General features: G+C 39.7%; 3 protein-coding genes across 5 annotated transcripts; 1 reads left to right on the top strand and 2 right to left on the bottom strand.

Annotated features, from left to right (window-relative positions):
* Positions 1-506: 506 nt before the first annotated feature.
* Positions 507-10,247, bottom strand: LOC103699939 (trihelix transcription factor ASIL1-like). Of its 3 annotated transcripts, none has more exons than XM_039134231.1 (2): positions 9,219-10,247; positions 507-698 (listed from the first exon to the last, which is right to left on the bottom strand). In XM_039134231.1, the coding sequence occupies exon 1, from the start codon at positions 10,083-10,085 to the stop codon at positions 9,228-9,230; it is 858 nt and encodes a 285-aa protein (XP_038990159.1). In that variant the 5' UTR covers positions 10,086-10,247; the 3' UTR covers positions 507-698; positions 9,219-9,227. The 3 variants fall into 3 exon arrangements, with proteins under 3 accessions (XP_038990159.1, XP_038990158.1, XP_038990157.1); XM_039134230.1 differs by lacking the exon at positions 507-698 and adding an exon at positions 977-1,355; XM_039134229.1 differs by lacking the exon at positions 507-698 and adding an exon at positions 3,969-8,652 and having other exon boundaries at positions 9,219-10,246.
* Positions 10,248-16,191: 5,944 nt separating this feature from the next.
* Positions 16,192-19,841, top strand: LOC103707951 (phospho-2-dehydro-3-deoxyheptonate aldolase 1, chloroplastic-like). Its single transcript, XM_008792689.4, has 5 exons — positions 16,192-16,813; positions 16,896-17,173; positions 17,918-18,194; positions 18,297-18,542; positions 19,221-19,841. The coding sequence occupies exons 1-5, from the start codon at positions 16,283-16,285 to the stop codon at positions 19,512-19,514; spliced, it is 1,626 nt and encodes a 541-aa protein (XP_008790911.1). The 5' UTR covers positions 16,192-16,282; the 3' UTR covers positions 19,515-19,841.
* A 3,590-nt stretch (positions 19,842-23,431) lies between these two features.
* On the bottom strand, positions 23,432-26,052 carry LOC103707979 (polyadenylate-binding protein 2). Its single transcript, XM_008792717.1, is given in 5 exon segments — positions 23,432-23,480; positions 23,568-23,606; positions 24,213-24,301; positions 24,399-24,590; positions 25,936-26,052. Coding segments are annotated over 5 exon segments (486 nt in total).
* Positions 26,053-26,360: the final 308 nt, after the last annotated feature.

Raw genomic sequence — 26,360 nt, 5'->3', positions numbered from 1 at the left:
TGCTTAGCTATACTCGTACAAAAATCAATCCATCAGATATTTTTACTTGGAAACTACCTTCTTCGGACCAAGCGGTATAATTTTGAGATCTGCGAATCCGACGTCGTTTTTAAATTTCTATGCGTGACACTGACGTCATAGCTTTAGCCTATATCAAACTCATCATGACAGGATCAACTCAATTGCCATTCCCCTCCGTCTACAAATTGGAGTGCAGGGAGCTTTTGAGTGCCTAAATCGAATTCTTGTTCCTCAACAGGGGTAATTGGCGGACCAGGAAAAACAGAAAGAGTTTCAGATATCAAAATCCAAGAATTTATGTGCATATGTAAATAAAGCATATTCAAAGTGCTGTCAAAAGTGTGACGTCCAATAGTCCCACATCAGAAAGACTCGATCCAGAGTCTGAGCATATGAGACGGGTGTCTCCAAATCCTGCATGAGAGCCCCGTGTTCCTCCTTCTTGTGGCTCCCACATGGGCATTGGGTGCCTCACGTGCCCTGCGCAGGCGGGGGCATGACAAAAAGTTTCAGGTCTACGCCTTCTTGATTAGGATTGCAGCACTCTCTCACAGACCTGATTCAGCTCACTGGGAATTGTAATGCTGCAATCTGGAGCAAAGATGATTCAGTTCGTACCTTTGTAAACTGGCTAACCTCATGATAGGAATTCTCCATAGAGAAATTGTACAAACTGCCTGCGGAATCAGTGGTGAACAATTAATAACTGATTGGTAGTGCTTGCTATAATTCCGCATAAGCCCCAGCAGCAGGTACTGTTTTATAAAATACGAGCACTTTAACCTGCATCTATTCCCTCAAATATGAACTCCGGAGCTTGAAATTTGTTCATGCATGCAGCTCCAAGATTATCTCCTCAGCATGCAACATACAAGGAGTAATAGCAACGTGGTGACATCGGTTCGCATTTTTATAGAGCCAGCCCCACAGATAAATCAGGTTGCCAATAAACAAATAGATAACACAAGCCTTGCTAAAACCTTACGAGGTGCAGAAATGTGTTTGCCCCTTCTGTATTTAGGATTCTGTAAACTTAGTGCACACCCCAAACAAGAACCCACCCACCCAACAAAAACACTGCCCATGAATTAATAATAATAATAAGAAGAATAAGAATAAGAATAATAAGAATAAAACTCTGCTACAGTTTTCTGCCCTTTCTGACAGGGAAAATGATCTCATTTTAGCTCTTTCTTCCAGTAGGCCAACTAGCAAGCTTTCTAAGATGCAACACTCTCTAGCTTCATCATTCTGAGTTTTGCTCCACAGCCACCTCAACATCCTTGTATTTACCAGTTACATTGTTTGTATGCACCCCTTCTGATTTTCTACCACTACAGCCAAATTCAAGTAACATAAGCAATCAAATTAATAGCTAGTGTTATCGAGGTTTTAGTTATGTTAGTGAACAATGGCAGCATATTTTCTGTAGTTTCACTAACAAGCAACTACTACATAACCCAGAATTACAAACATCCACATGTAATTCATACAACCTCCTTGGCAATCAAAACTACTATGATTCTCTATTACAGATGAAAAGCAGCCAAATGCATGTATAGACATGATAAAATAACCATGGAATGTATGTTTCCCACAAATGAGAATTCTTTCATTCTCTACATGAGTCTAGAGAGAATTATATGTTCCTTGCACCCCTACTCCAATGTCATGCAGATCTAATAAAACGTAAAGATTGGTTTCATGCCCTACTGATATACTTGCCTTCATTCCAAGACTTGACTCATATAGTTTGATACATTATATCTATAATACTCTCAGGATGCTTCAGAGACCAATAACAAAATTCCACGAACCATTTGGCAGATATGGTTTTTGAATTGAATCAGCAGAATGCCATCACCAGACCTCCTAATTTTAGGTGTGTCTCGCTATAATCTGCCAACTGGGCCACAAGTTAATGTGAATAAGTCATCACCATCGAGCAAAAAAAGCTGGGCTGTATGCTTGGTTATATGAAGACATTCAAGATTTGCCTCCAACTATTGCAGGGATGCCTTCAAAGATTGTTGGTCATTGGTGAATGATGCACCAGACTTTGCCTTCATTATTTCTCCAACCTACCATATCTGAATCCAACAACCACAAAAAAGGCCCCGCTAGACCTACTAAGCTTTGATGAAACTACGTTTGACTAAATTACATATTCAGGGATTATAAATTGTATAATAGAAATCACTTCTAATATGCATGATCCTCGACCAAACTCAAAATATAGCACATGGATACAAGAATCATGACATTTTGCAGAATTTTCTCTGCACATCCCTATCCTAGCACCTAAAACGGTAGAGACCTATTCCAATGTCACTGTTGGATCAAACTTGTTGTAGAAAGGTCAATTCTCCATTTATCTCTAAAAGTTGCAGCAAAGAATTTAATGATTATTTAAGAGTTTTGAACAACTCACAAATCCATGCCAGACACAGATTCTTCAAGGCGAACACAGATTCTCACTTATAATCTTCCAATCCCTTCATGTTGACCCTCATTAAGTCCCTACTAGCCATTAATAAGCCTAATCCTCATTTATTTGATGCAACATTGCAGTTTTCTGGTATTTTTTTATGGTAGCTAGAGCCTTTTCCCTACAATTCATGTGTGGAACCCAAAATATGGGCCACCTGGATAATTCAAGAAAAACATTATCACCGTTCACACAAAGTGGTTTGCCTAGTCCTCATACATGATCGGATTGTTCTACATAAAGTGGTTTATCTTGTTTTTCATGTAAGGATCCACCAATGGGTTTTACTAGCCTGCCAATTCATGACAGACAAATAGCCGGCCCCACCAACAGCATGTAATGAAACTGATTTTTCTCTTGCATAATTGTATTCATCCACATGTTGCTGGTTCTAAAAGTTCCCATACTCCAAACTTATTTCATGCGGCCCATTTCTATTGTGAGTGCTCAAGCCTATGACAGATGAGTGGAACAAGCAATGAAAAGCGCCCGATTTGAGAGCTTAAAACCTATGACAGGTGTGTGGAACAAACAACAAAGAGAGCCCTGGATGAGTTTGTTAAGGCCATTTTGTTACATCATATGAATCATACCATTGGCACAAAGTGGTTTGCCTAGTCCTCACACATGATCAAATTGTTTTACATAGAGTGGTTTATCCTGTTTTTCATGCAAGGATCAACCAATGGGTTTTACAAGCCTGCTGATTCATGACAGAAATAGCTGGTCCCACCAATAGCATATCATGAAACCAATTTTTCTCTTGCATAATTGTATTCATACACATGTTGCCGGTTCTAAAAGTTCCCCTAGTCGAAATTTATTTCACATGGCCCATTTCTATTGTGAGTCCTCAGATCCTATGACAGGTGACTGGAACAAACAATAAAAAGCGCCCTAGTTGAGAGCTTAAAACCTATTACAGGTGTGTGGAACAAACAACAGAGTGCGCCCTAGTTGAGTTTGTTAAAGGTCATTTTGTTTTATTTTGGGTTTAATGGTAGTCAAATAGTGATCGTAGTTCGTTAGCCCCAAACTAGAAATTTTAATTGCATGTCTCCTGAAACTAAACCGACTATGAATGCCTTGTCTGATATTTACTCATCGTTATCTGGGAGTTTAGTGTGAATAAAGACATCTTTTAAGTACGCTTGAGAGATGGATATAAAGGCACAAAGGTGCCGGAATCCTTTCCTGAGAGATGTGATGATTTCACTAGTGGGCAAGCAACCACTAGCAAACCTCCAGCTATTGGCAAAATCATTGTAGTTGTTGCAACCCCAGATCCTGTGCACCTAGCAAGTCCTCCAGTGGCAGCCATCCCACATGGGAAGGAGGTTGACAGAACAATGCCTATTTATGTATTGATGTAGGAAGAAATATACTGTACATGTTGACTTCGAAATGCAGACAGGGAAATAGAACATGTGAAGTCAAAATGCTTTCCTTTTTCCTCAGACTATTTAGAAACAATCATTGGATCCAACCAGAGTAGGAGGTGGTCTATTTGGCTTTACACCTAGGTTAGGAGACCTTACCCAATGACTCTAGAAGAAGATATATTCCGAAGTTAAAGTCGCATGAGCAAAACCACCTTTAGAAAACAAAAGTCAAAAATGATACAAGCAAGATTCATCGTCTCAGTACTGGACCTCGTACCGGTATCATCCTATTACAATATCGGTATGCTCAGTACGGTACCCGGTTCGGCGTACCGAATGTCAATACGCCTTCCATACCACATATCACTTCGAATACCGATACGATACGGTTGGTATGCATATGGCAAACCTTGAATACATATAATCAAGATTTTTTGTACCGACTTCTAGCAGCTGATACTCGGCATTCCATACCAACCCGACAAGGTGCCAATATAGTAAGGGGCTCGATAAAAGTACCTTACAGACAATGGTGTAGTTATTTTTTCACCTATAATAGTGTACTATGTCGATATAGGGGTGCATTATACCGACCCCGACCCATATTAGTAAGCTATCGGTATAGGTACTAGTGCCAAGATTGAAAACTTTGCAAGCAATAATCAATACATCCCAAGCAAGACCAAGAAAAGGTGTGACGAAGCATCTAAAAGGACTATGTCCTTTTGACTCTGGATACAATTATAAATAGTTTTCTGATAACAAAAGCAATGACTTAAAACTTCTTTTCCGGGCTATGAAAAAAGGTTTATTTTTAACTATGGTGCTATAAAAAGTTTTACAATATATATATATATTTATAAACACATAATAAAAACCATTAATGAACATTTTTTTGTGGGAGCAAATTCCTAGATGCTATCCAACCATTATGATCTTTTTCCACATCACTTGCAACGCATAATTCCATTAATGAAATCTTTAAAAAAATTCTTTTTAAACAACACAAAAGTACACGATAACTTCACCAATAAAGTAGGATTTACAATAGTCAAGATTCATTTACCACCCAAATTTCATAATACATTTGCCACCTATTTAACTATTGAAGCATCCTGATTTTTAAAATATCTAAAAAGGGCAGGAAAAGTAGGGAAATGTAGAGAAGTTATTACCACTAAGATGATAGTTTAAAGGGCTAATAATGTGTCATTGAAAGAGCACTAAACAAAATAAAGTAGGGAGTGTCCCCACACCAACTTAGATGGTCCAATTTTAAGTTCAAATTGTCGTTGTTTCCTCCAGTCGAACAAGAATCTACCAAGAAAAGATGCCTACAAAACTTTGCCAGCTAGCTTAAAGCATGTAAAGTATGCAGAAGTGTTTCTTCAAGTTTTAAAAAATTAAAGAATAAAAGGTATTCAAATAAATAAAGACCAAAAATAATACCCTCAAAATACTCACTTAAAACTTGTCTAAATTGGTAAAGAACTTTAAGTAGCCACTGGTTGACACTTCAACAATAATACTAGACGTGGTTCTTTACAAGCCAGTTGTGTCATACCTTCCATGTTCTAAGGGAAGTTACCAATTTTGCCTCTAATAACAATGTTCTTTGATGTAGTTGGATAAGATGGTAGAAGAAGAAACAAGCAAAAAAAAATCTTATATTAGTTCAGAAGAACAGTGTCTCAAATAAAATAACAGCAGGTTATGTATACCTATTACCCCATTCAAATTGAACAATCCATAGAGCTGTTGGCCCCACCTAATGCGTCCATTAAGGACTCCCAGTGGTTGACTAAAAAGACTCAGTCAGCCCTTCAATCATTTGGCCATATTTTTCACAGTTTTTTCCAGACAAATCTTAGTTCAACTATGATTTATCCCCTAAGCAGCCAGCCAACATAATCCCAAAAGATTATTACAAAAGTTCCTTAAAAGGTAGATACAGGGCTGATCAGCCAAACATATCTATTATCAAATTTTAAAAAAGGAAAAACAAAGACAAAAAAATCTAGTTTGTATAACTCTAATTTGATCCTAGAAGGAATTTAACTCAACACTAATCAAAATAATGCTAGAGTAACCTTAATTCATCGAATAGACCTGAACTGTTAACCAACTGTTGTTAGTCCTCCATTGGTACCTTTTCATGATATAATCTGGATTAGTCCCTCAGAAATAAAAGAAAAAGATTTCACAAACAGTCCTCACTGAACTACTCCAACATGTCTATACTTGAATCCTGTACCTTGACAATAAATGCTTGATAACTTGGATGCTGTTGCACTTATTTTCTTGGTTATGGAGATCATCTTCTCTTATTTTTTTCACACGACGTACAGATGATGCTAAATTGTCTATATCACCTGCAAGTTTAAATCTTAATTGTATCTGCTTAACATTCAAATACTTCAAAGATCAAACTTCAAAGTTATCATGCATCAGCATGCTTATAATGAGATTACTTCTCCCTGAGGCTCAGCATTCCAAACTCTTTCTGCATTTAATAATTACAAGCATTCAAATATTCACCATACTCTGCCAAGAACCCTTAAGATTAATTCAACAGAAACATGATTCATGGCTTTATCATCCACAATTTCTCCTCTATCAAAAATAATTTCCTTTTTTTTTGTAGAATATCAAAGATAATTAGTGGAAAACAAGAAAATATGAAATTTAATAGGTTCCACATCATGGTTCAATTCATCAAACATTTCATATTACATTTCAAATATTATCACAACTTTTAACTAATTTGATACTAAAGAAAGTCAGAAAAACTGAATAAGCAAATTAGATCTCAGTTCTAAATTGATATACAAGTGATAGAAAGGACTGTAACATACTCACCAAATAGCAATTACCTTTACTAATATTTCAACATCTTTAAACTTGTTGCAGATGCAGAAAGCAGAGCCCTTAGTTTTACAGCAATAGTTTGACTTCCCTTTATTTTGGAACCTCCATGTGTTCCAACAACCTATGAACCCAAAAAGTTCTTTAACTTAAAGCTGTCCGTTGAAATCTAAAATATTCCACCTTCTACTTATATTCCTATTATAAGTTCATTGCTCTCTAGGAAAAAATCTCATGGGTTTGGATGGGATAAGAATTTGCTAGATTCATCACAAAAAGATCCTAGATGTGAAGGCAGAGCTAGATTTTTTTAGACAAACTAAGTTTTTCAATTCACCCTAATAGTAATTCTAAAATATTTCAGATTTCTCTCTTCTAATAGCTGACATATTTTCCCCTACACCATCCATGGGGCAAAAGTGATTATTTTGCATTCGTTTCTCGTTAAATGTTGACATAATAGTGGTCATATCCACTCTAATATCACCCTGATGAAATATGAAGAACATAGAAAAATAACAAAAGATTGTAGAAGTAAATCAGAAACCATCTAATTGTGTCTCTTTCTGTCGAACAACAGTTAGGGCTACTAGCACCACCTAATTGGGCTGTTTTAGAACTTACAATAATTATTTCTCTATTCCGTTGCTACTTGGCCATAATTCTTCCATCTTTTAGACAATATCTAACAACAAGTTTCTCACGTGACAACTGACACAAATTGTCTGCGTCTTAAGCTTGTTGTAGTTAACTACAACAACAGCACCACCCAAAGCAGTCATTTCCCATCATAAAGAACAACTCTAGTTAGCGAGGCTCCCCAAAAGGATGGAGAAGAATTTCCTATGAATTTGGCCTACATACTCGGCTTAAGCAGGGTCAATTCTGTGGATAGGAAAATGGTAGGTATTCTGATTTCAAACTATGACAAAACACACTGAGTGAAAAATGACGAATCACAGGAAGGACCACAAACTCCATCGGATGTAGCCTCCTTATGAGCACCCCAGTCATCTGTTGAATGATTTGTATCTAAGTCTAGCTTGCAGTTCCTAAAGACTCAGTAGCTATTTCAAAGAATCAACCAAGACAAAGTAAATATCCTCCATCAATATGCTACTCTGGTAAATCTAACAAAAACTGATCTCTCCAAAAACTACAAGGAGATATATCGGAATCACACGAAATAGATCGAAATATATGATACACAATAAAGTTAGTATACTTCTAAGTTAAGTAGTTTTATGTTCTATCAAAATGCATTTGCTTTAAATTTGCCAATAATTTACAATTTAATTGCAAAAGAATACTCAACTAAGATGTGTGAGTTGGAAAATTTTAAAAGATTGATATATTACAATTTTAATTCATCCATCAATTAACAAATATAATGTTGTAAACTGAGAAAACTATGTCATGCTATGTACACCTGCTTTCGTAATGAAAAACTAGAGTATACTCTTTTTGGAAATCTTTATACCTGCATGGAAATGTTAGATTGTTTTGGTTACAGAGGCAAGACTTAGTGTATCAAGGAATTTCAGGCTTTGCTATGATTGGAACATCCAACATCTGATTACTGGCCATGAGCAGAAGAACTTCTCCTTGATATAAATCATGTTTATCAAATATCCAGATCCGAACAGCTAATTTGCAAGGTCGATTATATGTTTAATAAGTCACTATAAAAGACATTGTTGAACCAACCAATGGAAGGACAAAACATATCTAACCATAGAGTACCCAAAAAGTAAGGCATCTATCCTTTATTCCTTTTGACTACCTCAAATTCTTCTTATGTTTTCTTTTCTTTCCCCCCTTTATCTTCAAGCTAGCATCCCTGTATCTCAAAACAAGTTATGGATCTTTTGGATGGAAGTTGACTGGTTTGGATGCCTGGACCATGAAAAGTATATTATAAGTTGACACATGATATCCAATATTTTATAATTTGTTTTACTGTCCACTTGATCATTAGACATTTTATATGTAAACTGAGACTAAGCGTTTTCTTCTATAAAAAAAAAAAAGAAGAAATGCTCATCAACAAAATAATTGATAACCAATGATGATCTATAACATCCTATGAAGTCCATCATAGAGTTTTGCCCAGCTAAAATACATTTGTTTAGACCCTTCCTCATTAACACACACACACTCTCTCTCTCTCTCTCTCTCTCTCTCTCTCGCCCTTTCATGAAGAAATAACGTGTTTATTAAGAAAGGCCCGACACTGTCTTCAGCAACAGATCAAAACCGATTGCCAACAATAAAACCATAAAATTATTCAATTTCCACAGTCCCCATCGCTGCATGGGTGTCAAAAAACAAAAAAAAAGGCAAAATAACAAAACAACAGGAAAAAAAGGGGGGGAAAGGCTAGATAAGCTATGTCCACCCAAAATCTGTTTATTAGGGAAAAAAATCATCAAAAGGACAAAAGGGTCGGGGGAGTGCAGGACCTGGGATTTTCATAAATCCTGGGAATTCTTGGCCTTCTTTAGGGAAGAGAAAGCGTCAGCAATGGCGTCCACGAGGCATCGCTGCGACTCCATCACCATCTCGGCCCTCTTCGCCTCCATCTCCATCCAATCCCTCTCCACCTCCCTCAGCATCCCCATCCTCCTCTTCTCCATCCTCACCAGCCCTTCCCCAAACCTCCTCACGACCGCCGCCAGCTGCGACAGCGCCTCTCCTCGCCCTCCCACCCCCTCCTCTTCCTCCTCCTTGTCGTCGTCGTCGTCGTCCTCCTCCTCCTCCTCAAAAGTTCGCCTTTTTCTGGACCTTGGGTTCCTCGAAACCCTAGAAAACCCCCAGAAGCCCTCCCGGAGGATGCCGTGGATGCTCCTGGTGTTGCTCGCAGTCTGCTCCTCCTCCTCTTCCTCCTCCTCCTCCTCCTCCTCCTCCTCCTCTTCGCTAGAGGGGTCGCCAGCAGCGGTGGCTGCGGCGGTCGAGGGCGGGGGGCGGACGGAGATGGGGAGGGGCCCGCGCTCCATACGGTCCATGCGTTCGAAGTAGGGCCAGGCGGAGGCGTTGGGGCGGAGGCGCTCGGTGCGGTAGCGCTTGCGGAGCTTCTCGATCTTGTGGCGACACTGGGTTCCGTTCTTGGAGAGCCCGTCGAAGCCACAGCGGGCGGCGACAGCGGCGGCGACCTCCTCCCACTGCTGAGCCTTGAGCTGCCCGCGCTTCAGGGAGTACCACTTCTCCTCGTAGGCCTCGATGAGGTGGACCGTCTCCAGGTGGGACCAAGGCTGGCCGGGGGCGGGCTTCCTCACTGCCGGTGCCAGCGGCGGGCCGGTGTGGCGCTCCGTTGCACCGCCGGCGGTCATGGTTTAAGGTCGAGGGATCGAGATGGGAGTTTCTCTAGGGTCAGGGCCAAAGTTTCTTTATTTTTTTTAGGGGAGGGTGGGGGGCCATGGGGAGTGGTGGTGGATGTGGTGGTGGCGGTGGTGGGATAAGGATGGGGTGGAGTGCAGTTGGGGCGGGGCCGGCTCGGTCTTTTTTCTTTTTTTCATCTACATTTTCGGACCGGGCGGACGGGGTGGCGTGGGGACCAGGAGAGGGGTTGGAGACACCGCAGTCACGTGGGTTTGGACCAGGGTCAACAAGAGGGTTGGTGGGGGGATGTTTTGTTTGCCGGAATCAATGGTGTCCAGCGGACACGTGGTGAATCCTGAGGGCTGATTTGGTTATAGGTGGATCGTCAGATTCTACCGGATTAACGGTCATGATGATTGATGATCATAAGCAGCACTTCAGATCTGGAGCTGAATCTTGGAGTGGAGATACCCGTAAGTCGTGAACAGCTTGGCTCCACCAGCTACGTTGCTCAATGGACGAGATGAGCCTGGGGTTTGCACGTGAAACGCACGTGAGAGAAAAAGATCTTTTTCACCTGTGAAAAAAAAATCTGCAACACAAATATCATAGACATTACATGCTGAATATTCCTAACCAGCCATATATAAAAAATATATATTTTTATATATTATGTATAAAAATATTTTTTATAATATTATAAAATTATTTGAATTTTCTTTTTGATATATGAAGTGATCCAACCTGCGGCTCCCATAAGCATACATCAACAAAGAAAGCTAGCCCAAGTAAACAGAATCCCATGAGCATCAGCAACGAGGAGGCGACCCAAATCAGATTGCAGCAGGTCAGCAGCAAAGATGAAACAATCTCCTCCAAATGCCCATATAGCCCTCTTCCACTGCGTAATATCCTTTAACAAGAGGATATTCCTAGACATAGAAGTACTAAAAATCCATGAAATAATAGTATAAGAATCCCCTTCTAGCCAAACTTAGTGCGCACCCAAACCTAGTACTGTCACTAGTACTGAGATCAGAGTTGCCTGAAAGAGAGTTTTCTATACAAGACGGGTGCTGAGGGCAAGCTGTATCATCCTTAAGGAAGACTCCATGACAGCGATCGAGGAAATGCAAAGTCTCGAGAGTGCTGTCAAAGGGATGGGAATGCTCCATGACATTCGTCATCTCTTAGGCGAATGCGGCGCCTCTCAGGCTATCCATATGTTCAGAGAGGCCAAATACTGACACTTCTATCAAGGAGACGGTCACGACAATCTCTAAAAATGAAGCCCGAGCCTGCAATATTATCCCGAACAGAATCATCAAAATTAACTTTCAGCACTCCATTTGGTCCAAAAAACAGAACAGTCATGTGGCTGAGTGTAAGAATACCAGGACCCTTCGAATTTATGTGCATAATGACTTGAGCAGCCAGCTTGCACATTAATGCATGCCGTCTAGTTTGCATGGATTGAAGGCCAGGATCTCTTTTTGCTTGAGCCATGCGCCGTGTCCCTCAATAAAAAGATGAAGTCCCCAATGGTCCAGATGATGTGATGCCCCCACAAGAATGCCCGAGAACTCTTCTCTAACTGCTTCAAGATTAGGGTGGAACATGGATGTAAGATGGACAATACAGAGAAATGGATGACAGCATAGGAAAGAGCCTTCCATTGCCATGTCTCAATGTCAAGAAGATAAAATCAGAGGCAGCAAGTTTGTACATGATAATGGCACAGACAAATATTTCCAAACCCCCTCTTTGATGTGCATACGAAATATTGATATATTTGAGTATGAATGGCTCTTTGTGTGGTTGGGGTGAAAGCGATATGAGATTTGGATATATTAATTATTTGACCTAAAAATGAATAATAAGCTTCAAGGATTAGTTTCAAATATATACTATACCGTTTGGTTGCTTTGACTTTCAGTAGACAATCATCAGCAAAAAGGATATGAGATATGCTAGGAGTCATCATGTCCGGTCCATAAGCCTCGATCCTATTGCATTCCACTATAAGTTGCAAAGCATGAGATAACATTTTAAAAGGAAGAATAAATAAATAAGGGGACAACCCCGTGTATTTTGTAGCCAAGTTCATCTTGGTTCAGCTAAAATCTAGCACCCAACTTGTTAAAATCATATGATTGATTGGAAACTTGATTGATTTGTGATTGATTGTACCAAACTTAGTTGATTTTACTAAATTTTATCTTACTTAATTTGTGATTGGTTGTACCAAACTTAATCGGTCTTATCAAATTTTATTAATTTTTTAATTTTATATAAAAGCTGCTTTTGTACTTGTTGTGGTAGGTAGGCGCTTTTTTTTTTTTTTTTTTTTTTTTTTTTTTTCTCTCTCTTCTGTCTCAGCCAACTAAACCGTATTGAACACGTGATCCATGGTTTGAGACGGAATCTGATATATAAATAATGATACGAATCTACCCACCCAGGGACAATGTCATCCCTGTCATAAATTATAGATGTAACGTGTACAGAATATCTTATTGCATTATGTGTCACATGATTCTGGTTAAATTACGAACACCTCGAAGCCCATTATTTAAGTGTCTATTGGATTATGATATTGTCAATGGTAGTTGCCATGATGCATCTGACAGCGCAACATAACAAAATTTTCAGCACCAGTCCTTGAAGACAAATGGAATCAACATTGTATGTATGTACGTATGGTGCATGTCAGAGTGACAAGAAGGATAATGACAACTCCATCAATTTAATAGTGAAAGGTGACTCACAAGCACCAATCATGCTGCTCATCTCACGTGCTTCATATGTCTCAAGTTGTGTCGGTCTATCGTAAGGTCTCTTACAGGCCATTGAGGATCCCTGGTTTATTTTTATTGCTTCTGTAGCTCCACACTAATAAAGCCAGAATGTAGGAAGACAAGTTTGTTTAAAAAAAATGGAGCTACAAAGAGTTTTCCAGTGGAACGTTTTCTCCTCGATCTGGAGTGGATTTAAAAAAAATAAATAAAAATCAAAGAAGAATGACTGTATCTGATCCCTTATATTTCTTATAGTCACTTATCAATTAATCAATAAATATTTCTCTCTCCATATTTCTCCCTTTGCACAGCAGAGCCATGTTATAAACAAACTGATGGGGAAAAAAATGGATCACCCAACGCATATGGTTAAAGCACCCGAATCCGACAGTAAACCTAAATCCGGCAAGCCTAGTCTTGGCGGGCATAGTCTCGGCAAACGTGATCTCGGTAAGCATGGTCTCGGTGGGTATGGTCTCGGCGAGCGTGATCTCGGTGAGCATGATCTCGGCTAAGCAAAGCTTGATTGATCTCGAGGCCAAGGAAGACCTAGTCGGAAGCGGAGACCGACCCCAACTCCATCGAGAGTCAAATTGATCTCTAAATCTGAGCGTCTGTATAAAGAAAGGGTCACCAAATTCTTCATATTCGGGATCAAATCTCGTAGTCTCCGCTACAACAGCTATCAAACCTAAATCCTTGCAATCTCAACCAATTGTCAGCTATCCTGAATTTCCATGTCATCTAAGGTAATCTATTTAACCCAAGATTTGCGCAATCACATCCGATTGCGAATAACCGCCATACCTCCTCCTATAAAGAGGGAGGAACTCCGAAGAGAGAGGGGACTTTCTTCCCTTCTACAAAAAGATTTCTCCATTAGAATATCTACGAATTCTCTCTGACTTAAGCATCGGAGGGCCTTCCTCAGGTCCCCCGATCTGGGCTTCTTACAGGTCTGCTGGAGACTGCCGTCCGCCACCGCTTGTGGCAAACGCTCCTTCTCCTAATTTGCGATCACCCTTGGATCCGATTTCCAGCAGCAACACAAACAATGCTCGTTGGAGACAGAATTTTCAATGGCTTCTGGCTTAGGCTTACATGCTAAGGATAGGTTATTTGCGGTGGGCAAGTCCTTAAAAAATTGTGTACTATTTCTCTCATCATAGCTTGTAATCTACTTTCTACATTCATACTTCCACCGATTTCAAGCCAATTCATCTTTTTTCGAAACAGCGAAGTAGGTTAAATGTTAGGGCATTAATCGCCATAACAACATTCAATTTCAAATACCAATAAGACATATTGGACATGTGGTCGACAATTATATGAAAACTAAATCTTGCACGAAACAAACATCGTAGCTAGTTGCTACTAGTGCTCCATGCCATCAAATTGATTGGAGACGTGAACTTGACCATTTTGCATTTAGTTAGATGAAACATGTGATCGGATGCGAATAGGTGGAGGCATCTATACATTTTCCACATGCTAAGTGGTTTGGTTCGACTTGCCAATGCATTTACCATTCTAGCACTTGTCCCTTTCTCACTAGTCAAACTCCAAGCCAAGATAATTTTTGTTCATCACGGGATGCCTCACAAGGAGTTAAATTCTTGCCAACTTATCATAATTTTAGCTTCTTAAAGGACTTGCAAATGCCATATGGCAAGCTGGACGGTTACATATTAGCACTTATTTGTTGACCTAGGTTTTGATATGGTATAGAACTTTTCAAGAAGTAAATGTCTAGGTCACCAAATGTAACAGCATATGGAAGATCTATTCTACCAATAAATCCCACCTAGAATTATTGAGATGGGATTGAGGTAGGTGAACTGTCGTTGATATCCAACGGCTTAGTGTTTGTGGTTCCAATAGTCTTGAGAAAGAACTTTCATCTTGGAATGGCTTGGATCAATGGATTCTAAAGCAATTGCAAGGTATTTTTGAAAGCAACGGAACCTCGGCTACTTGTTTAGGCAAGTGACTATGAGAAATGAGTTTTGTTTAGTTCAGAGGTAGCACCGTGGATGTAAGAGGTAGAAGAAAATCTAGACATGAGATTTTAACGTGAATAGGATTTGGCCAAAGATTTTAGCTTTATTAGGTAAAGATTTTAGGTTAGTAGGTATAGAATATAGCTATGATCTTCTAGCGTGAATAGGATTATAAACTGGATTTGGCCAATCTATGGCTCTGAATTACTGAGTCCACTTAAATCAGATCACATTCTAAAGACCTGGTCAATCCATGGTGATGAGTTGGTAAGTCCACTCAATCAGGAGGGATTATAAAAAGGGTTGGTCAAATTGGGATTTAGTTGAGCAAAGATTAGGTCTCAAAAGTACCGTTCATCGAAAAGAGGGAGGTTGCTCAAATAGGGCACTGCAGAATAAATAAAAAAATTTGCAGAAATCTTCTCTTGCCAAGGAAATTAACAAATGTTCAAGTATGTATAACAAAATAACATTTAGTCGGGGATTTCACTCTGATTGGAGTCAATTTTTAAAATTAATCATAATGTTCTCTCAATACTAAAGTAGGTTGTGCCGGTGTCTCCATCGAAATTCAGTTTTTCTTCACAAAATATTAGATTGCAGCAAGAAATAGCAGGTGAAATCTTATGCCCAATCTTTATTAAGCAAAATAATTAAAAATAATATGAATATGTGAAAATGAGAATATCTCGATCTAGAACTCGCATAACCTAACTGAACCTTTTTCCGTCACTCCACGCAACCATCATTCATATTAAAGAAATTTTTTGGTTCAATATCCCTTCAATTAGAGAAATAGATGCTAGTAAGTACTATCAAAAACTAACTTTTTTCCTTTCCTCATGACATGAACAGCAGCCCAATTATGTGCTAAAATAGAGTCATTTGAATGATCCTGCACTAATCAAGCAGAGGATAAACCGAAGAATATTCCCTCATGAAAAGTTTTTGGTTTATCCGGGATTGTGTCAAATGTAATCTAAGGCGGAATAAGTACTGAGATAGAATTAAAGTCTATTTTTATTTCACCCTTGCAGAAATGCTTCTCGCCTTATCAAAGATACGCTATTTGTACGCACGAAAACTCTAGAAAATAATTCGACAAAAAAAAACTAATATAGGAAACAAAATTTTTGTGTTTTTACTCCCAGAATGCCCTTTCTCAACTACCCCGCCACTCTCACCAACCCCAAAATTTTTGAGTTTTTATCCCAGAATGCCCTTCCGCAACTACCCCGCTGCTCACCAACCCCGCGGCTACCGCGCGCGACTCGTCCCTCTCCGCGCTATAAATTCCCCCCAAATTCCCTCTCTGTCTCTTCCCAGGGCTATTCTCTTTCTAGGAAAAATAGCTCTCCATTTTCTTGTTCCCGAAAAGGTCAGAAAGAGAAAAGTTTCCTCGATCCCAAAATGGCCCTCGCCAACGGCTCCTCCTCTATCTCCACCAAATCCCTCCTCCCGCGTTCCTCTGCCGGCGGCGTGCACCAACTTCAGTGTCCGTCCCTCCTCCGGGCGGCCGGGCCGCGGCACTGCCCCCGGCCCATCTCCGCCGTCCACGCGGCGGAGCCCGCCAAGAACCCCGTCGTCGCCGACAAGCCGAAGGTAGCGGCTCCGGCGCAGGCAGCGCGGCCGGCAAAATGGGCGGTGGACAGCTGGCGAACAAAGAAGGCACTGCAGCTGCCGGAATACCCGAACAAGGAGGAACTGGAGTCGGTGCTCCAGACGATCGAGAACTTCCCGCCGATCGTCTTCGCCGGCGAGGCCCGGCACCTTGAGGAGCGCCTGGCCGAAGCCGCCGTTGGAAAGGCCTTCCTCCTCCAAGGGGGCGACTGCGCCGAGAGCTTCAAGGAGTTCAACGCCAACAACATCAGAGACACCTTCCGCATTCTCCTTCAGATGGGCGTGGTCCTCATGTTCGGCGGCCAGATGCCCGTCGTCAAGGTAAACCAAATCCTAGATCCGAACCCTAGACTTCCGATCTCTTCAAATTTAGCGCTAATCGCGTGGATTTGGACCGATTTAGGTGGGGAGGATGGCGGGACAGTTCGCGAAGCCGAGGTCGGAGCCGTTGGAGGAGAAGGACGGGGTGAAGCTGCCGAGCTACAGGGGTGACAACATCAATGGCGACGCGTTCAACGAGAAGTCGAGGATGCCGGACCCGCAGAGGATGATCAGGGCCTACTGCCAGGCGGCGGCGACGCTCAACCTCCTCCGGGCCTTCGCCACCGGTGGATACGCCGCCATGCAGCGCGTCACCCAGTGGAACCTCGACTTTACCGAGCACAGCGAGCAGGGCGACAGGTACCAACTATCCCGTTGTCCGTTGTCCATTGATTTCTTTTATCGTGCTTGCTGGTTTTCCCCTCTTTTTATTGAGAAAGACTGAATTTTTCCATGTATTTCTGATGTTTGTATTGAAAAGTTTGAATTCTCCTTATTTTTGCTGTTTTTATTGAAGTTTGGAATTTTCCATGTTTCCTCTTTTTTAATTGAAGAAGTTTATATTCTACACGTCCTTTTCGATCAAATTCCGCCACCGCCGTGGCATCCAATCTCTTTTGGCCTGTTTATCGTGTAAATATGACTGGTTTTCTGCTCTCTTTTTTCCCCAAAAAAAGAATCAAAACTTGTACTTTTCTGATATTCATGGGCAAAATAGAAATTTGTAATTGATATCGTGCTTAACTTCTTTAAATTTTCGTTCAATCAATCGAGAATTTATTAGAGATTGCAGATATTTTTTGCACAAATTTTCTATTTCAGAACCAGCATTTTTTTGGCTTTAGATCTTATTGTCTTTGATATTTCTCCCATTTTTTAATAAAACATCCCAGTTAAAAGCAACTTTAGGAATGTTCTTTAATAATTTTTTTTTCTGTGATTCATACCCCATATTTATGGGGAAAAGAAAAATATTCAGAAAAGTTCTCAATCTGACGCATTTGGCGCAGCAGCTCGGTTCTCACACGGCCGAGCTGGAATTACGCCGGGTTGAAGCTCACATAGTGATGGTGTTTGTTGTTATGCCCATTTGGGAAACAACAGGTATAGGGAATTGGCCCACCGGGTGGATGAAGCTCTGGGGTTCATGGCTGCCGCCGGTCTCACAGTGGACCACCCTATCATGACCACGACTGAGTTTTGGACCTCCCACGAGTGCCTCCTCCTTCCCTATGAGCAGTCCCTCACCCGCGAGGACTCCACCTCCGGCCTCTACTATGATTGCTCTGCCCACTTCCTCTGGGTTGGCGAGCGCACCCGCCAGCTTGATGGTGCTCATGTTGAGTTCCTCCGAGGCGTGGCCAATCCCCTTGGCATCAAGGTGAGATATTTTTTTACCAATGAGACCTAATTAGTATGTAATTCAATTCTATCATGCCCATATGGAGACTGAATTGTTGTTTTGATGGATCGGCTGACTCAGGTGAGCGACAAGATGGACCCAAAGGAACTTGTGAAGCTGATTGAGATTTTGAACCCTCAGAACAAGCCAGGAAGGATCACCGTGATCACGAGGATGGGGGCTGAGAACATGAGAGTGAAGCTACCCCATTTGATCCGGGCTGTCCGTAGAGCTGGTCAGATAGTCACTTGGGTCAGCGACCCAATGCACGGGAACACCATCAAGGCTCCCTGTGGCCTCAAGACTCGTCCCTTCGATTCAATTCTGGTATATAGCTATGATTTTCTACTATAGCTCTTTCTCTTCCCTGCCCTCCTCAATCCGGTTAGCCATGTGCTTGTGGTTGTATGGACCACAGATGGAACTAGTTGATGTCTAGTACAATCGGACATGGTAGTGGAACATCACCAGTTCTGGCCTACCACATCAATAATGCCAATGGGTGTTGCCCCTGGTTTAATCACTTGTGAAAAAGGCTTGTAGAGGCTGGACTAAGTGGTGCGGTTGTTAGGCAATGCCTTTCATATTTGGTGAGAATAGAGGTGCCTTTTGTTTTTGTTTTAGAGGTAAACTTCAGCTCCTTAGAGTGGTTGAGGGTAGGGAGGAGCTGTGGAAGGTGGCCAGTCAAAAGCACAGGGTATAGCTTTCAGGGGTGTGATTGGTGGTTTGGTTTATTCCATGAGATATTCTAGACTGGTCTAATTGGGGTTTGGTGGGTCTGTTGACTGATTATTTGCTCAGTGCTATATTCTAGGCTGACCCCAAGTATTGAAAGCTGAGAAACTTCCCACAAGCATCTTCTAACATTAACCTAGTCAATGTATATCTTGTTGTAGCTTGTTAATTCATTCACTTGAAAGGGTACCAGATGTAAGATATGCAATTCTATTTGCTCGAGAATTTTATTGTGAATTAACAATACTCGCATGGTATGCTTGATCATAGGCCGAGGTGCGGGCATTCTTCGATGTCCATGAACAAGAAGGGAGCCACCCCGGAGGAGTGCACCTGGAGATGACCGGGCAAAATGTGACGGAGTGCATCGGAGGATCCCGGACCGTCACCTTCGACGACCTGAGCTCGCGCTACCACACCCACTGTGACCCAAGGCTCAATGCCTCCCAGTCTCTTGAACTGGCATTCATAATTGCCGAGCGGCTCAGAAAGCGAAGGATCATCGCAGCACGGTCCCTCAACCAGCGCAATCAGGTCGATTCCTTGCCCTCCATGGGGCTCTGAATGGAGGAGATTGGTGTAGAGGATCCCCATTCTTTTCCTCTATCTGAGCTCGTATTATTTAAATATGAACTTACAAATTATATGTGCTCTTTTTTATTATTTTTTTCAAAAGTACTGTGTTCATGTAAACCTAAAACAATTGGGTTTGGTATTTGAGATAAGGAAGGGGGAAGAAGGCTCAGTCGATGACAATAATAGATTGTATGTTTGGTGGGAAGTGAGAGATTGTCAAACCCTTCCGTTTGTAAAATGCTTCTCCGCACTTGCACTGGTTTTGTGGTTTTGGTAACTGTCTGTTTCCTTTATAAATTATTATTATTGGAATTACTGATTGCCTCTTCCTTAGTCTTCTTCATGAAGATAATTGATTATTATCTTCCTTCCAAACAAGCAAAATTGAGTTCTTACAACTCAGGTTACATTGCAACTTATATGGTAATCTCGACGCATATAGTTCTTTATCCATTCGTCTCGATGCCTATACATGCTGTTAAAACTAGGGAAGAATATAAATTGGCTATATTGTTAGATTATATATTGATGTATATATTATTGTAACAGGGAACATAATAGTTGGAGATTTCATCTTCTTTTTTGTTTTAAACATACGCAAATAGAAATAGCTTGATCCTTGGGCTCAGGCCTCAGGGACTTTTCTCTCTTAAACCACAATATACTTAATAAATTTTTGAGGCATCCAATTGGCAACTTGCTTTTCACAAAAAGATGCTAGACAAATGATGTCACAATCTTTTTTTTTTTTTTGAGTAAAATCATGACATCCTGCCTCTGCATCTCACCATTGTAAAGAAATATAGCCATCCATTAATTACTCATTTCTGTTATATATTGCCACATGTGTCATATTATCATATATATCCTGTTCTACCGCAAGAAACTCAAAGCATCCTCCTGGTTGGCATGTGAGAGATGGTTCTCCGTCTACACTTGCCACGATAAATAAAATTTTGTAGATTAAGCTTTTCAGGGCTGCATTAAACTTGGTTCCGTGTTAGGAAGCCTATGCTATCATTCATTTGAGATAACTTTCTTATTTCCTTCACCAAGAATTAAACATTTGGTATCTGGTTTGAACCATGCTATTTAGTACTGTACTACTTCCCCTTCTGGTGCATATTATTTATTATTTTGCATTTGGAGCATCGAGAAGAGCAGATGTGTGATCGATTCACTAAAAGCAGAGAGGCTTTGATAGTGATGTAGTTGGCTGTGCTTATGCGAGAGCAGTGCGAGCACTTGTTGCACCACCAAAAAAAAAAAAAAAAAGAAAAAAAAAAGAAAAGAAGAAGAAGAAGAAGAAGAAGAAGGAGGAGGAGGCTGGGAGGAGACTCTTGAGCCAGCTCATTTGGCAATGTTGGTCCCAGAGTAGCTTACAAATGACGAACTAGCTTGGAGGGTAGGTAAACATCCATTCATAAATTAGGAGAAAAGGACTAAGAAATCATTAGTTGGTGTGACACAAGTTGGGGGTTGGTGTTTGGTAGACAACTGGGTGTCAGGGAGAAGCCAAAGCTACATAAATAGTCAATGCAGGCCACCTAAAAGCTGATTAAAAAAGATCTAAATTATCTTTCAAAAGAAGAAATTCAGAGGTTTTGCATAGATATCCATTTTTGTTTCCCCCCCCCCCCTCCCCCAAAAAAAAAAAAAATCGCTATCTTCTTTGAATGAGAAACTTTTTTTTCTTCAAAAAAATTACATAAGGAAATTCCTTGGTCTTGGAATTGCTGGATCTTACAGCATCTTCACCACAAGTCCACACTCATTTTCTAGGGGATACTGCAAGGACAAGAAACCCAGGCATCCAAACGGCCTGATTTTGCTAGGATGTTGCTATAAATGGGATAATGCAGTGGCATAGATTACAATATTGTTACAGTATTATATATAGTTTCGTGATGCTAAGTTTGTTGAGCTATCTGTCTATAAAGCCATTGTGTTCTTCAACATTTCTCTGTTGGAGAATTCAACGCCTGGTCTTTTGTTTGGCTGCCATCTTTCTGAGTCCTTTAAACTGTTAATTAACATTTTGCATGTAGTTCTTGCATAGCGTGGACTTTAAACAAATCCAACATGAAAGTGTTCAAGGACAATTGGCAATCCCTTCAATTGAGGATTATCAAATAATCGAATTGAGTGCTTCCGTTCGAACCATGGTCAGTTTGTACCTGAATCGACCAGTTCAGGACTGGTACTTGAGACCCCTATGAAGCTTTACTGTTCCCTGGGATTGGCTTTGGGCCTTTCCTGCGCAGCTTAGGTGGAAGGCAAAGAAGGCCTCCTTTCGGGGGGGGCCGAGCCATTGATCGTTTTTCTCCCTATGGTTTTGCAGACAGAAATGTAAGAAGAGGAAGGGAAAGAAGTTGCAAGCTTGGGATCTCAAGTAGTTCCTTGAGTTGGACAGACTTAACTTCAAAAACCATTCTAATAAGTTAAGAACCTTGCTCCCACTTTTTTTCCTTTTGTTTATTTTTTTTTTAATTTCTCAAATCCAGGCATAAATCTCTCAAAAAATCCCTAAATTCAAGCGACATGTTGTCAAAAATTTATTAAATTATGATGTAATTCTTCGATTGATGCTTTAGAGCATGGATCCAAAGCAAATACTTGAATTTTAGGTGCTTTGGATCTAAACCCAAAACCTATGCTTCAAAAATTAACCTAATCAAATAATTTTTTTGGGGGGATGGTTTTTGGATGCAATGTCTGGTTCATTCAACCTACTTTCTTAATTTCTTTTTTTTTTTTTCAGATTTTGCTTGTTTTTAAAAATTATTTCTCTGAAAAATAATTATATATAAATATAATTCTTGAATAAAATTTTCTATCATGTTTGCAATAAAGACATGCGCATGCTACCAAATTTTCAAAAATAATGAGCAGGCATGCTCAGGTTCCACTCGAGTCTAGTCCCAAAATTAAATAAATTTCAAATTAACCCAGAGAACCGGGTTTATTTTTTATATGCGCATACAAAGCCATCTAAAAACACGTTCACCTAAACTTAATTTTCGTTATCATTTATATTTTTAAATTTAATCAGCTAAACAATTATTTATGAAAATACTGAAGAGGTTATAAATCTTCTGAAATTTATATATGATGCAATGACTAATTACAGATTACATTTCAAGTTAAAAGTTTAGTTTGCTTGTAAAACAAAATTTCATTAATTGTCTGAATTTTCAGCAGTAATTTTTGAAATGATCATATTTAAGAGGATTGTTGAGTCGATTGATGGACCTTTCTCTGAAAATATAATATTTCAACAAAAAAATTTTGAAAAAAAATCCAAAATAAAAATTTAAGAGGCTTAAAGAAAAAAAAGATCAAACGAAGATTGTTGAAAGCATCGTTCAGAATGTATAGTATCTTACTGGTTCAAGCCTCGCTTTTTCAAACGAAGATAATTCATTCACAAGGGAAAGAAGATGGCAAGACAAGTCCATCATATACATTTAAAGACAGAATGTGTAGTCCATCATAAGCAAATCCACAGAGGCAAAAGAGATATAAAAGAACCCAAGGAGCTGCAACTTGGTTTTAAAAAGGAGACGAATTAAACATTCGGGGCCAAAAATACTGCAACAGTGCAATCATCAGAGCTGAAATTGCTGGTCGACCAACCAACACAAGTGCATAACTATAACATACTTCAGAACACTATATCTTCAGAGAAGACACAAGTGAAGTCATAGCATCTAATTAGAATCTATCATAGCATGAAACAAACAGGAGACAGAGTAAGCTCCTCATCATTCACCTATACTCATAAAAGGCAGAAACGGAATGATATCCAGTGGAGCGATGCCACTTGCATAGGCCACTTCTGGGGACAAACGTCCAACTTCATGATAGAATAATAATCACATAACCTTAATGGGCCTATTCATCATTTAGTAGTAAGGTCTATAGCGCACTGGCCTTCTGAATCTGGGAACTTTCCTGCAACAAAGGCAACAGAGTTTTGTCAATGATGGTCTTGAACATGGATCAACTTACCCACTTAAAAACTAGGATCATGTAACTAACCCATATCCATACGGCGAGTAAAAATATGGCTGCATATATTGTTGGAATTTGAATGTGTTTTAAAGTTTTGAAGAGGGGTTACTAAAAAAGATTTGTAACCACCAAAATTTTAAAAGAATTGTTGCAATCTCTAGGAGTTTTAAATTTCATTTGGAAGTTTCAAAACTTTCTATTACCTCTCATTATGGCCTTAATGAGGCCATAAGTATTCAACCATTATGGTTGGGTTACAAAAAGCCTATACATAGGAGCCATTTCTTGCACCAAAAAAGAAAAACAAAAGAAAAACACACTAAGTCTTCTTCTTGCTCTCATAGTCTCTCCCTATTACCATTCTCTCTTATACAATTACGTATATTATTTTATGTTTTGGGCAACCCGATATAGACTAGGTAATCTGTCTACTACAGACGTGCACTGTATATTAGGTCCACTATGAGCTGTTTGGGTTGTATCTTAGAGCCGTCGTTGACCGCCAATACCTGCACGTGGGGAGGCAACAACAGCTTTAGGACAGTGCGTCTCTTAGCGTGCCTCTCACACCTCATATGTCAGATATTTCCTTGCTACTATTTTATTACAATTATTATATTTTTTTATATAATTTAAATATTTTATTAAGCATCTTGCTAGATCAACATAGATGGCCTCCTACATCGGTAGGCGAAGTATGGATCGAATCACGGTGGCCGGTACTGCTTCATTCCAGGGATATTTGCACGTTTGGCACATACCTGCAAAGCAGCATCTCCATTTAAAGGCCAGAGAGATGTAAGGCAAATGATCACAATAATCATTTCAACTAGGGGAAAGCTGCTGCCACTATAGCACCTTCAGTTGGCGGCCATGTAATTCAGATTCGTTCAACAGGAGAGCCTCTTGCACAGCTTCAGTTTCCAAAAATTCCACATAAGCAAAGCCTATGGGCTGGCCAAACTTGTCAGTTAGAATTTTTACCCTGTTTACTGTTCCACAAGATTGGAAATGCTGCTGTACTTCTTCTGGGGTGCATGCATGATCCACCTGCAGTAATATGGGCAGAGAAAATGTTAAAAGGATCAAGATGACAGCTAACAATTTTAGCAGTGCGTGTATCACGTTAAATCAACATAAAATTTTGGCTATTAATCCAGGTAGTAACAGGAAATGGATAACATGATATCAAGGTTTCATGGTTGAGCTACAAGTTTAAACCTGAAACTGCAGCATTTTTTCATTTCACCTAGCATCAAAATCTGAAACTGATGTTCGTCTGAATTAAGTTTGTTTGAAACTGACTCATAACACCATAGATCCTATTATAACAAAAAAGATAGTACAGTTTTTATGCTTCAGTGTCTTCCTATACTATTCATGTTCTAACCTAATAAATTTTTCTTGAGACCTGTTTGGAAGAAGCTTTAATTAAGGACAGTACTTTGTTTGAAACCAACATAGATTTTTTGAGGATAAAAAAAGGTTATACCAGGTGGTTTAGTTTATACGAGGTTTGGTGGGAATCTAGACCAGTGATTGCACTTTTCTGATTTTTTATATTCGGATGGCGAGCAAGGATAATTAATATTATTTGTATATTATTTAAGGATAAATGGAGGAAAAGATTAGATTTTATGAAGTTAAATAAGTTGGCCCTTCCAATCCCTATTTTTTATTATATAATATTATGTCATATAGACTACAATATATTGATAAGAATATCATAAATATACTATATTATTATATAATAATAATAATAAGATACTTTACTACGATATGACTGATAATATGATATAATACTTAGTATCGTGTTATTATGTATTAATATTATTATAGGAGGGATAAATGGGTCATTTAACTTCATAATGCAGGGATGAAAACCAAGTTAAACTTGATTTAAGCTTGCACCATGGTACCTTTTGGTACAAGTTAAACATGGTTCAATTGGAATACTAGGTATTTACGAAATTGTTGGGTATAACTTATCTTGACACGAAAATTCAGTGTTTGACAATTTTTATTTTCCTTGTTTTTGGAGAAAAAGGATTGAACAAAGTCCAATAATGGTGTTTGGTAAGTTTATACAGGATATAAAGTGTGGCTAAACGCCTTTTATCCCGATTCCAAACGTAGCCAAACTCCTTAGGGAGTGATATCAGTGGCTAAAGTTTGAAGCAACTGTCCAAGAAGGCATCAGCGCAATAGATAGAGAATTATTGGAACTTGCAAGAACAAGGAAGGGAACTAGAGATAGGATGTCAAGATTCTTGGAGAGGAGCTGAACCCTGTTTCCCATCATTCCTCCTCTAGTTTCCCTGTTTGCTCCGGATGTCTTATTGGAGATTTCTGTCTTCTTTCATTCTTTTATAACCATTCATAATCATTTCATTACCTCCAGTGAAGTGAATTGATGGCTTCCCCTGGCAATTTCCTGCACAGCTTTGTGGAGTTTAGAGTTGCTTTGTTTCAGAGAGGTTTTGAAGTTCTGAGCTTGGTTGGCCCCCAACATGGTGACTTTTGCTGGATGGCTGAACACACGGTATCCCACGTAGGTACTTGTAAACAATAAAGAAGGCTTGACAGATTTGGTCAAAATTTCACCAACTAAACTAGTTCAAATTCAAACACTGGTTGGTATCCTGTGATTTTCTTATGTTTAGATCGTTGAAACTGATGACCGGTTGTTATATGAGTCGATCAGAGGAGCTTGTTATGACCACTAAAAGGCCTGTTTCAGGTCTGCCTTTGTAATTTCAATCTAAGCTCATGTCCCTGGGGAGTAAGATCTAAAATTTTTCGACCAATTACCTAATCAAT

The sequence above is a fragment of the Phoenix dactylifera genome, chromosome 15, assembly GCF_009389715.1.
Source record: "Phoenix dactylifera cultivar Barhee BC4 chromosome 15, palm_55x_up_171113_PBpolish2nd_filt_p, whole genome shotgun sequence".
Taxonomy (NCBI): Eukaryota; Viridiplantae; Streptophyta; class Magnoliopsida; order Arecales; family Arecaceae; genus Phoenix; species Phoenix dactylifera.
Note: the sequence above shows the minus strand (reverse complement) of the source record. Positions and strands in the feature narration are given on the sequence as shown.